Source organism: Kryptolebias marmoratus, linkage group LG14 (assembly GCF_001649575.2).
Source record: "Kryptolebias marmoratus isolate JLee-2015 linkage group LG14, ASM164957v2, whole genome shotgun sequence".
NCBI classification, from domain to species: domain Eukaryota; kingdom Metazoa; phylum Chordata; class Actinopteri; order Cyprinodontiformes; family Rivulidae; genus Kryptolebias; species Kryptolebias marmoratus.
The window spans coordinates 20,472,159-20,484,392 of record NC_051443.1 but is presented as its reverse complement, the minus strand read 5'-3'; the positions used below and the strand labels follow the sequence as shown (position 1 = coordinate 20,484,392).

Genomic DNA, 12,234 nt, shown 5'->3' with positions numbered 1-12,234 from the left:
GTATTTCATTAAAATCAGTCTTCTAGTTTATGAGATATTTTGCTAACAGTACAGACAAAAAAACACAAACTAGCATTGCGCAAACACAAACTAGCATGGCACAAGGTGAATAAACTGTACACATAAAAAACTGCCTGGACAAGCTAGGGCAATGGGGGGGGGGTTATCAAATTTAAGGAAAGACAAGGGCCCCCCTGGTCACCCCTTGGTTGATAATTGATCATTTGTCTATTTTTTTAAAAATAAAACACACACATATATATATATATATATATATATATATATATATATATATATATATATTGAACAGACTATACATCTTGATCTAGTCTGGTTAGTTGAAATGAGACTCCCAGGAGCTTGTCTGGGCCACCCGGTTCAGACTGAACGGGACCATCAGCAGACGGCCTGGGGGAGCGACTCTCCCTCCCCCTCCCCTCCATGTAAGACAGAATAAAACAGCTTGGACTTGCTCTGTTAGCAGCAGAAGCTCAGATATAAAAGGAGCAGACGGAGGTCCCAGCCGCTGTGAGAGCCATACACCACTCCACCTGAGCACACACACACACACAACACCGCCTGCAGCTCCAGTACCGTCCCACTCCCCCACACTCCTTCATCCTGTAGTCTGACCGGATGAGTTACCCGGTGGACCCGATAGGAAGTCCCTTCAGGAGAGTTATGGATACTAGAACGACCAGTTACGGCTACGGCCGCCCCACCGGCACCCCCTCGAGCGGTTTTCGCTCCCAGTCTTGGTCCCGGGCGAGTCCGGGCTCCACCATGACCTCATCCTACAAGAGGACCGTGAACGCACCGGTGTCCCGGGCGTACGGCGCTGCGGTGCTCAGCTCCGCCGACAGCGTCGACTACAGCCAGACTTCCATCCTGAACGGCGACTACAAGCGATCCAACGAGAAGGAGCAGCTGCAGGGGCTCAACGACCGCTTCGCTGTTTACATCGACAAGGTGCACTACCTGGAGCAGCAGAACAAGCAGATTGAGGCGGAGATCCAGGCGCTGCGGCAAAAGCAGGTGTCGCGCACCCAGCTGGACGACCTCTACGACCAGGAGCTGAAGGATCTGCGAGCCGTGCTGGAACAGATCCACCGCGACAAGGCGCAGATCCAGCTGGACACCGAGCACATCGAGGAGGACATCCAGCGGCTCAGGGACCGGTTCGAGGAGGAGGCGCGCATCCGTGAGGAGACAGAAGCCATAATCCGCGTACTGAAGAAGGACGCGTGCGACTCGGAGCTGGCGAAGTCCGAGTTGGAGAAGAAAGTTCAGTCGCTGCAGGACGAGATCGCCTTCATCCGCAACAACCACGAGGAGGAGGTCAGCGACCTGATCGCGCAGATCCAGGAGTCCCAGGTGACCGTGGAGAAGAAGGACCTGCAGAGGGCGGACATCACCGAGGCGCTTCGCGAGATTCGGAGCGAGCTGGAGGGCCACTCCAACCAGAACTTGCAGCAGGTGGAGAACTGGTTTGTGTGCCGCTACACCAAGCTCACCGAGGCTGCGGAGCAGAACAAGGACGCCATAAAGTCCGCCCGAGATGAGATCGCCGACTACCGCCGCCAGCTGCAGTCCAAGACGGTGGAGCTGGAGTCCGTCCGCGGGATGAGAGAGTCCCTGGAGCGGCAGCTGAACGACATCGAGGACCGCCACAACAGCGACCTGGCCAGCCTGCAGGTGGGGAATACACTCCATAAGCAGCCATGCGTAAAGTAGAAACAGGGTATTATTTGAGTAATTAGGCTAAAACTCTAATTTGAGAATTTAAAACATAACAATTATAATGGTGTGTATTTCAGCAAAGATGATAAAGTTTCGCACAACAATTTGTTTTGATGACGCAGATTAAATATTCGCTTTATATTCAATCTCTCTGGTGGCTTTTTAGTGTTGAATTTTAAGCTGCAACATGATTGTGTAACTTTTTTTTTCTTCTTGGGAGATTTCCAAGTGTAAGGAGGGGAGAGACTGCAGTGCACACTCTCTTTTCTTCTTTTCCTGCTGAGTCAGAGGCATGGGTCGATGCCTGCATTGGTTCTGTCCTTGCATCACACCACTCAGGTTTTGGGGTGGGGGTGGAGGTGTGGAGGCTGCCCTTGAAACAAGAGGCATTCAGCATCTCTAGGAGTTGCGTCAGAATACATTAGAGCAACAGCCTCTGTGGGCAAAATCAAAAGGAGCTTTACTGCAGTGGATGTTTGAAAACAGGGGGGAAATAGTCTTTCAAGAGTTGTTGCTATGACTTTGGAATCTGATTGGAATATAATCAAAGATCTGTTGTACTTGATCCACCTTGTGTTGTGTTTGTTGTGTGTTTCCCCAGGAGACAATTCACCAGCTGGATAATGAACTCAAGAGCACCAAGTGGGAGATGGCTCGTCATCTCCGTGAGTATCAGGACCTGCTGAATGTCAAGATGGCCTTGGACATTGAGATTGCTGCATACAGGTATGCTCTTCAAATGATACACGCAGAATTTTAATAAAATGGGGGTTTAAATCCATTGTTAATTAAATCTATGTCTCAACAGGAAACTTTTGGAGGGTGAGGAGACGCACTTCGGCTCTTTTCCCTATCGCCAGGCTGTCTCCTCCACTAAGATCTCCAAAGCAAAGTCAGTGGCCCCCAAGCTGAAAGTGCAGCACAAATTTGTGGAGGAGATCATCGAGGAGACAAGGGTGGAGGATGACAAAGCTGACATGGACGAGGCCCTGGCAGAGCTCGCCCAGGAGCTCTCCACAGCAACGGGTGAAGGAGAGGAGGAGGAGGAGGAGGAGGCAGAGGGGGAGGAGGGTGGAGAGGGAGAGGGAGAGGGAGAGGAGGAAGGAGGAGAGGAAGAGGAGTTAGCCGCCACTGAAGCTAAAGTTAGCGCCAGTGCACCTAGTAAAGATGAGGAGGGGGATGAAAAGGGTGGCGAGGAGGGAGAGGAGGAAGAGAAGGAGGAAGAAAAAGAAGAAGGTGAGGGGGATGATGAAGGCGAAAAGGAAGATGAGGTAGATGAGGCCGATGGAGAGAAAGAGGAAGAAGAGGAAGGGGAGGAAGAGGAGGAAGTTGAGGAGACAGTACTGTGCTCCAAAGCTCCAGAGTCTAAAGCTTCTCCTGACAAAGAGAAGGGCGGGGACAAGGAGGCCAGTGCAGGGGAGGAGGAGGAGGAGGCTGGTGCCGAAGAGGAAGGTGGTGATCAGGAGGAAGAAACAGGCAGTGACAAAGGAGATAAAGGTGGAGATGAGAAAGAGGAAAAAGATGATGTAGGCAAAGAGGAAGAAGAGAAGGAGGTGAAAGAAGACAAAGCAGAAGAAAAAATTGTTGCAAAGACAGAAGCTCCAAAAACAGAAGCTGCAAAGCCTGACAACAGCAAGGAAGAGGCTTCAAAAACTGAAGAATCAAAGCCTGAATCCCCTAAGTCTGAATCACCAAAGCCTGGTTCTCCTAAGTCTGAATCACCCAAACTTGGTTCTCCTAAGTCTGAATCCCCAAAGCCAAGCTCTCCTAAGTCTGAATCCCCCAAACCAAGCTCTCCTAAGTCTGAATCCCCCAAACCAAGCTCTCCTAAGTCTGAATCCCCCAAACCAAGCTCTCCTAAGTCTGAATCCCCCAAACCAAGCTCTCCTAAGTCTGAATCCCCCAAACCAAGCTCTCCTAAGTCTGAAACCCCAAAACCAGTTTCCCCCAAGCCCGAACCTTCTAAACCAGACTCTCCTAAAGCTGAATCCCCCAAGTCTGCTTCTCCAAAGCCTGAGTCCCCCAAAGAAGGCTCACCTAAAGCTGAATCCCCAAAGCCTAGCTCCCCCAAGTCCGAGTCCCCCAAGGAGGCTCCAAAAGAAGAGAAATCAGAGAAGAAGAGTGACTCAGCAGAAGAGAAGAAGGTAGAGAAGAAGGATGTTGCCATGAATGGCGATGTTGATAAGAGCAGCCCAGAGGAGAAAGAGAAGAAAGATGACGTGATCGCCAACGGCGTCGACGAGAGCCCAGTCAAGGAAGATGGCAGCCAGAAAGTGGTCATCACCAAGACTGTGGAGACGATCACCACGGGAGAAGATGGCTCCAAGCACGTCACCAAGTCTGTCACAGTGACAGAAACGGTGAAGGAGGTGGAGGAGGGGCTGCAGCAGGAGAAGATGGTCTCCACCAAGAAGTCGGAGAAGCACTCCACTCAGTCCATCAAGCAGGTGACGGAGGGCAATTGAGCGGACAGCAGATGGCTGGCAAACGAGGAGGAAGAGGAGTAGCAACGAGAAGAGGAGTAGGGCGACCGGAGAAGAGAAACAAGACAAGCAATCAACTAACATAACAAAGAAAATCATACAGCTAGAGCGATGTAATAATGAAAACCACTCTAAAAAACAAATCATAGAGAGAAGCCAAAACTTAAAGTTTGCATGTTGAGTGAAAGCTTTAAACAGGCTTTGCTGCTGAAGTGGTGAGGTGCGAGCAACTGAGACAATTTATTCTCTCTTTTTTCTTTCCGCTTTTTGAAGATGAGTTCAGGGGTGGGACAGAGGGGACAGGGGAGGTGTGTGGGTGGGGGTCTCTGCATGCTAGCTCAGAGGAGTGGAGTAGTTTCCTCTCTTTTCTGTATATTGGGTACTGTAATGAGAATGACTATATACAATGGGTTGCAAAAGTATTCAACCCGCTGGGCATTCTCTCTTACTTGTTGCCTTACAACCTGGAATTTAAAAGGAGCTTTGTTGGATTATAACTTTTATTTTCCTCAACATAGCTATGACTTTGAAGATGCAAATACATTTTGGGTATTTATTTAGCAAATTTCCAAACAGTCTGTCTTTTTAGGAAAAAACTTTTTTTTCAGATTACTATCTATGTAGGCTAGCTTTATTTAGTGTGTGATTTATAGCTCTCCTATGGACAGATAGAATCCCATCAAAGCTATCTGTGGCCTATTAGCTGCCTCTGTGTTTATGTTCTTCTTGCCCGGTCCGAGAGTTTTGGTGGACAACCCTTTTTGTCAGGTTTGCTAAGGCAACATAACCTTTCCATTTGCTAATAATGGATCTAATGGTGCTCTGTTGGATGTTTAGGATTCGGTATATCTGTTTCTTTTATTATTAAACCTTTATCTTTTCTTCCACACAACTGTATCTGTGACCTTTGTGGAGAGTTCTTTGGTCTTCATGATGTCTCTTGCTTGGTGGTTGCTCCTACTACTTAGAGATGGTGCACTGGTGTTACCAGATTGATCTTATTTACAGTAGCTAATTGTGTGGTTTCATAGCAAAAGGGGTGAATACTTATGCACACACATATTTTCAGTTTTATAGATTTTAAATTATTTCAGACACATATTTTCCCCTGTTTAACTTAATTAGGAGTATTTTGTGTAGACTCAAACTGAAAACCCATTGAAATTCCAGGTTGTACGGCAACAAATTAGAAAAAACTAACCAAGGCCGTGAAAACTTTTGCAACTCGCTATATTGCAGGTAGGAGAGTGAAAGAAATGTTATTATTGGAGTGAATTTTTGGTGAACGTAGAAAAGGGTGGGGACGGGCAATTGGAGGGGTCCTCGATGCAGACATGCACTCTACTAAAGAAGCCTTACTCGACACGTGACGTTGCCATCTGAGCCAAAACAGAAATAACCAATAAATGCAAAACACAAGGTGAAGAAAGAGATAAGCAGCGACATGATAAACACATTAACCATAAACACCCTGTAACTGAAGCAGTTCCAGCTTAACAAACCCGAAGAAGAAACTCCTAGCCTTAAACATGCTTTTTATCAGTGTCTGTTATGTTTACTTGAGTGCAAGTGGAATAAATATAACTGTAAATGCATAGAAACATGCATTCTTGTATGCATAGAATGGACTTGAATTTAATTACGGAAATAAATGAGGTGCTACTGTTTGCAGTCCCATGACTTTACTCATCATGAACATTTTCCCAGCAGCCTTTGCTCAATAAATATCATAATAAAGTAAAGAAGCTATTGTCTTGTGTCATTTTATTCTTATTTTAGTGATGTTTTCCTAACATTTATTAACTACTCCTTTCTGTAAGAAATCATTTGATTAGTTAAGGTTTAGTAATTGGATGTTAGTTGCAAATTTCTCAACAGCTTCAATTATTATGCATTTATTTAATTGTAAAATTATTTGTTTAAATTTGAAAGAATAATTTGATCCAGGGTGTTAAATCAACCATTGGTGCATGTCAGATTTTTTCACTTTTTTTCATTTTTATTGGTTGTTTAACTTTGAAGTTTGACTAGATTTACATGTTTATTTCTGTATTTCTAAAAGGCTCCTAATCTTATAAAATGCTGTGCCGCATTAGCTTGCCAAAATACAAGAGTAAACTCAGTAAGTGATGGCAGATTTTATATCTGTGTGCAAAGAAATCAATCTGCATCAGTGTATGTGGAGTTGTGGATTTATTTATTTTAAACTGCAAATTATCTTCATTTAATTAAGAGGTTTTATGCTGCAGGCTGTCTAGAGCTGAACTAATGCTTATAATAGTAGAGTTAAATAATAAAACTACGTTTTTTATCTTTGAATTAGCCCTGTGCAATACTTTTTGCACACTAGTGAAGTGGTTAGTGCAGCCAAAAGGTTGTGGGTTTAAAGTGGAATCTTTTGGTGAGGGGGGTGAGGGTCTGTTTTTTAACCACAGTTTGCATATGTATGTTCATGTGGGTGTCTATTTCTCTGTTAGCCCCATGATTCAGTGTCCCTGTGTCCATGAACAGACCAAAGCTGGTACAGATAATATATGGAAGGCAAATAAAAACATTAAAGCTGGGATTAAAGTTGGTCACTTTTGTCAGTATAAATAGGTTACAACACTAATACAGTGATTACCTAGCTGCATTTAGCCACTAATTGTATCTCCATGTTTTAATCTGATAATCTGTTAATCACGTTCAAACGCAGACAAATAGTTTGTGGGCTGTGGTCATTGCCATGATCCGATTACAAATCCCATAATGTTCACTGTGCTGGAAATTACAATTTGATGAATGAAGCCAAATATTTAAATCTTTCCACTTTGGAACATTCCAGAAAAGGGGGGAAAAAAAGTTAATTCACTACATAAACATATGAAACAATGAACAAACCTAACTGATGTAATTTAACAATAAACTGATACATTTAAAATGATGTATTTCAATGAGATAATGTATCAATTGTGATTTGGTAATGTATCAACATTGCTTTTAGAGTTTTATTGATGAAATATGTCAGATTTAGTAAATAAAGTTTCATAAGAAATAAAAATAAATAACTTTAAAGTTAGGAAAATCATCTCAGAGCTCAAGGTGACAATGCTACATGGCCTGTTTTTTTTTTTTCCCAAACAACCCAATCAGTGAAGAATGCTGTGGGAGTTGGGGGTGCTGATGGTGCTATAGCACCCCCTTATTGATGACTAGAAATAACCCACCAAACGTAATTTTTTTTAGTTTTTTAAAAAAAGGAATGAATGAGGAAACAAATGAAAAATAAAACATTTATCCACTAATGTTATGCAATGATCCAATGATTATTTATGATAATTACCTAATAATGATGGAAATTGAGTTCCTTTTTTGCTTGTTTGGGGAAGTGCAGCTTTTCTCACTTGTCATGATCCCACAGCACCCACTTTGTAAAACACATTCCCATGGATATGTCTGTGTAGCAGTGCTGCAACAGAAAATCACCTAAATGTAGCTGTTCTTCTACTTGCTAAGATTAAACTTTGAATCAGAAGTCGTGACACACACAGAAACGTGGTTTTAAGAATAGTTTATTTTACCACCAAAAACTCAAATACTCACTTTAGCATTCAGCAGCTACATGTGTTCCAGTCACTGGGATTTGTGTGATCAGATCTTTATGGAAGATTCTTCGTATTGGCAAGCAGTTAACGTTGATTCATTGCTGTTGGATGGTTCTGTTGAGCACCATGTTACCGAGCTGATCTGATTATTTGGCTGCAGTTTGCACGGTTACAACCTATTTTTGTTTTGGTTACTTTTTATCCTTTGTGCTCTTTTCTTCAGCCGGCTCAGACTTGGTTGTTTTTTCTTCGACTTTCTCTTCCTTTGTGTCATCTTTTTTCGGAGCAGGTTCTTTGACGACGTCGGCTTTCTCTTCCTTCTTGGGCTCAGATTTCTCCTCTTTCTCTTCACTCTTTTTAGATTCTTCTTTCTCCTCTTTTTCCTCCTCTTTAGGCTCACCCTTGTCCTCGGCTCCCTCTGTTTTTTCCTCCTCTTCCGCTTCTCCTTTAGCCTCAGTTTCTTCTTCTTCATCTTTCTCTTCTTTATCACCTTTATCTTCAGCGGCCTCTTCAACCTCACCTTTTTGCTCCTCTTCATCACCACCTACAGGATTAAAATACACTTTATTATCATTAGTCATTATGATTATTGAAAATAAAAAATTATGCACTTACCTTCTTCCTCTTTAGCCTCCTCATGCTCCTCCTTTGTTTCCTCCTCCTCTTCCTTTTTCTCCTCTGTTTCCTCACCTCCCTCCTCCTCTCCTCCCTCTTCCTCCTCCTCTTCCTTTTTCTCCTCTGTTTCCTCTCCTCCCTCCTCCTCCTCCTCTTCTTCCTCCTTCTTCTCCTCCTCCTCCTCCTCCTCCTCCTCTTCAGCAGGTGGGCTGGCCTCAGCTTGCTGGGCGTGGCTGGCAGAGATGATTCCCTCTGTGGTGCTGACGCTGGAGCTGAGCAGGCGGGAGGTCACCAGGTAGGAGGTGCCGGAGCTCAGGCTGGAGAGGACAGGCTGGGCGAAGGAGGGCATCGCCATGCTGGGAGCATACATGGAGGATACAACCCCGGCTGCACCCACACTGAAGCGAGACTCCTCCCCTTCCAGAAGCTTCCTGTTGAAGTTGGCCAAAACACAAATGATGAGAACAACAAGAGGCAAACGCTCCTTTTCAGAGAATAAGTTAAAATTATTATTATTATTTTTATGGTTGGGCTTACAGAACCTATGCCCAAATGAATTAGAGAATTAACTGAAAAGCTGCTAAATAAAATAAGTATAATTCCTTATTTACCCTTATTTTAGGGACTGAATCAATTTAACCCTATAAGTATTCAGATTTAGACAAATAGTGAATATTTACATGAGATACAGCTAGCTGCTGCTGTAGCACTTCTGGTGCAGCTTGCAGCCATTTTACCGAAATAACTGTGTAACACAAAATTGACAGTAGCATAAAGTTTACAAATTGGCATTTGCATTACCCACTATAACATCTTTGAAACTGGTTTAGGATGGCAGCAATCCACTGTGGTCTTGGCCCTGCTCAGACTAGTCGTTAGCTCGTCAGTTTGGTCAAAATTAAACTTCGTTTCTTCAAACTTTTGTTCAGAGAGCTTTCTACAACAGGTAAGATATTAGTTGTTCCTAACTTTTCCACTGAACCTCACATCAAAAGATAAGAAATAATTCCTTTAAGTATCAGTATAAGTTCTTTTCAGTTCCTTCAAAAACATTGTTCTCTGATATCTGCTTCAGGGTACTTGCTCTATTTTTGTCTTTTTATAATACTTTTAACTTCTAGCTATATTTTGCAAATGTTAGCTTTTAGCAGTGGTTTTGCTACATATGGCTTTTAGGTATTGTTTTTGCTCAATTCAGCTTTGAGATACGTTTTTCTCATTTTTGCTTGATTTGCTAATTTTTGCTTTTGGTTTTGAAAATTTCTGCTTTAAGCTACTGCTGTGCTAATTTGAGCTTTAAGCTATGGGTTAGCTAATTTTAGCTTTAGGCTACTGTTTTGCTAGTTTTAGCTTTTAGCTACAATTTTGCCATGATGAGCTTTAAGCTACTATTTAGTGCATTTTGGCTTTTAATTTCTAACTTTAGGTTTTAGAATATTTTGCTAGTTTTATCCTTTTTTATTTACAGTTTTGCTAATTTTAATTTTTAAGTACTGTTTTATTTATTTTTATTCTAGCTGGGCCTTTTGTTTTAACATTACCAATTCAGTTTCACCTTCTTCAACAAATGTGACCAAAATCATTTAACAGCCAGCTTTCATGCTCCAATTTCTGTGAAACTTTTCAACCTAATTTTTACAGTTTGGTAAATTGGTCTGATTTCTCAGCCTAAATGTCAGTGTCTTTCACCTGTATGCAGCAATTTCGATATCCAGAGCCATCTTGACATTCAGCAGGTCCTGGTACTCCTTCAGGTAGCGAGCCATTTCCTGTTTGGTGCCCCTCAGCTCACCCTCCAACTCTGCAATGGTGTTCTGAATAAAATTGATGAAAACCAAAGTCAGTATCCTAAACACAAGAATTAAAATAGTCTTCCAGCGTGTGTACTTACATGCATGGAAGCTATTTCAGCGCTCTGCTTCTCTTCTATCTCATGCAGCTGTTTCTCCAGGGAGTTGTTGAAGCCTCTGCAGGCATCGATCTCCAGCAGGCGAGCCTGCAGCTGGCGTCGGTACTCTCCTGCCTCATCTTTGGAGCTTTTCACGGCACTGGTGTGATGGGCCACCGTTTCTGTTAATGTGCCCACCTTACTTCTGAACCACTCCTCGGCTGTCTGCATGTTCCTGGCTGCCAGCCTCTCATACTGGGACCGGATGTCCCTCAAAGCCCCAGAGAGGTCGGGAGCGGCGGCCTCAGACTCCACAGCCACCTGGACACCCAGCTGGACTTGAGCCTGGAGTTCAGCCACCTCGCCTTCGTGAATCCTCTTGAGGAAGGCCAGCTCCTCCAGCAGAGTTTCAACGCTCTTCTCCAGCTCAGCCTTTCCTAGGGCAGCCTCGTCTGCCTCGCGACGGACCTCCATCAGCCTGCCCTCAGCCTCTTCTCGGGCCAGCATTTCCTCCTCATATCGACCCTGCAGTGAGGTCAGGGTTTGTTCCAGCCTCTCTCTCTGTCCCAGGACAGCCTGCTGCTCTGCCCTGGCCTCGTCGATAGCTGCCCTCAGGGACCGGGCCTCCTGCTCGTACAGAGCCCTGAGGCGGGACGGCTCGGAGTGCCTTTGTCTCAGCAGCAGCAGCTCTGCCTCCAGAGCACGGTTCTGCTGCTCCAGCTCCCGCACCCTCTCGATGAAGCCAGCAAAGCGGTCATTGAGGTCCTGCAGCTGACTGCGCTCCTGAGTGCGCACAGCTCGGAACTCAGAGCTGATCTGGGCTGCCTGGCTGAGCTCCAGCTCCAGGGAAGTGGCCGGCGAGGATGAGGAGAACAGCACCCGGCCGGGAGAGGAGTACTGCAGACGGGAGGAGGACAGCGGGGATGCATGGGAGGAGTAGGTGGAGTGGGTTCTCCCTCTGGTGGTCCCCACGACACGAGGGGTAGGCTCAGCATACCAAGACTTGTATAAAGAGGAGGTGAAGTAGGGGTCATATCCGAGGCTGCTCATGGCTGGAGAGATTGGTTGCCCCCCTTCTCCTCTGTATGTGTGTGTGTATGTGTGCGGAGATGTACAAAGGGCTCAGGTTTAAGCCCCGACTGCTTGCTGCAGCAGCAGGCTGCGCTTTTATAGCCAGCTCGAGCGTGACGCAAGCACTTTCTCCAAACTCTGACAATGCAGTCTCCGACACTGCAACGGCATAGAACGAGAGGGAATCAGTCAGGGAGGGAAAAGAGTCAGGGTTAAAAACAGAGACGAAAGGGAAACAAACAAACTAACAACCAATTGTTATTTATAGTTCAACAAACATACACCAAAAAATATATATCTTTTATCTGGTTTTGTGCAGAACTACACAAAAATATTACTGCAGAAAAGCTTTTGAGTTAGATCCAAAATGTATAAAAGGCAAAAACATGGGGAAAAAAATGTTACTGCAGGAAAAGGGGGGTGAGGTGTCCTGGTTTATCAGTGGTGACTCAGCATATCTCCTCGTGGTGAAGCACAGGAACTACAATCGTGACCTTAACGCACTTGCAAAGGTAAAATTCTCCCCAAACAGCAGGTGAGCGAGGACATGTTGAAGGCACAGGAAAACAGGGGAACACTGCAAAGATTTCTCACTAAAGTAATTACAGTTGGCAGAACTAACAACAAACGGTGTATTTCAAATCAGACTGTGAGCTGTGAAATCTATTGATCTAGCTGCTTTATTACACGGTTCTTTTATTAGGCCCGAGCAGCGACAGCGCTGCGAAGGCCTATTGTATTTCGTGGATTTCTTCATTATTAGGCCCGAGCAGCGACAGCGCTGCGAAGGCCTATTGTATTTCGTGGATTTCTTCATTAGGCCCGAGCAGCGACAGCGCTGCGAAGGCCTATT

The 12,234-nt window shown here is 44.6% G+C and overlaps 2 protein-coding genes across 2 annotated transcripts; one reads left to right on the top strand and one right to left on the bottom strand.

The window, feature by feature from the left end:
* The first annotated feature begins 411 nt into the window (after positions 1-411).
* On the top strand, positions 412-5,973 carry nefma (neurofilament, medium polypeptide a). The gene is made up of 3 exons (XM_017410678.3): positions 412-1,695; positions 2,342-2,466; positions 2,549-5,973. The coding sequence occupies exons 1-3, from the start codon at positions 637-639 to the stop codon at positions 4,203-4,205; spliced, it is 2,841 nt and encodes a 946-aa protein (XP_017266167.1). The 5' UTR covers positions 412-636; the 3' UTR covers positions 4,206-5,973.
* Positions 5,974-7,758: 1,785 nt separating this feature from the next.
* Positions 7,759-11,492, bottom strand: nefla (neurofilament, light polypeptide a). The gene is made up of 4 exons (XM_017410482.3): positions 10,314-11,492; positions 10,112-10,236; positions 8,423-8,853; positions 7,759-8,351 (listed from the first exon to the last, which is right to left on the bottom strand). The coding sequence occupies exons 1-4, from the start codon at positions 11,358-11,360 to the stop codon at positions 7,999-8,001; spliced, it is 1,956 nt and encodes a 651-aa protein (XP_017265971.1). The 5' UTR covers positions 11,361-11,492; the 3' UTR covers positions 7,759-7,998.
* Between the last annotated feature and the right edge of the window lie 742 nt (positions 11,493-12,234).

Excerpts from the sequence above, each read along its gene's own strand:
- nefma (XM_017410678.3), top strand. The coding sequence starts at position 637 with ATGAGTTACCCGGTGGACCCGATAGGAAGTCCCTTCAGGAGAGTTATG. Across the intron at positions 1,696-2,341 it reads GCGACCTGGCCAGCCTGCAG|GAGACAATTCACCAGCTGGA; the intron begins GTGGGGAATACA and ends GTGTTTCCCCAG. Across the intron at positions 2,467-2,548 it reads ATTGAGATTGCTGCATACAG|GAAACTTTTGGAGGGTGAGG; the intron begins GTATGCTCTTCA and ends ATGTCTCAACAG.
- nefla (XM_017410482.3), bottom strand. The coding sequence starts at position 11,360 with ATGAGCAGCCTCGGATATGACCCCTACTTCACCTCCTCTTTATACAAG. Across the intron at positions 8,854-10,111 it reads ATCGAAATTGCTGCATACAG|GAAGCTTCTGGAAGGGGAGG; the intron begins GTGAAAGACACT and ends CAACTTCAACAG. Across the intron at positions 8,352-8,422 it reads GGAGGCTAAAGAGGAAGAAG|GTGGTGATGAAGAGGAGCAA; the intron begins GTAAGTGCATAA and ends TTAATCCTGTAG.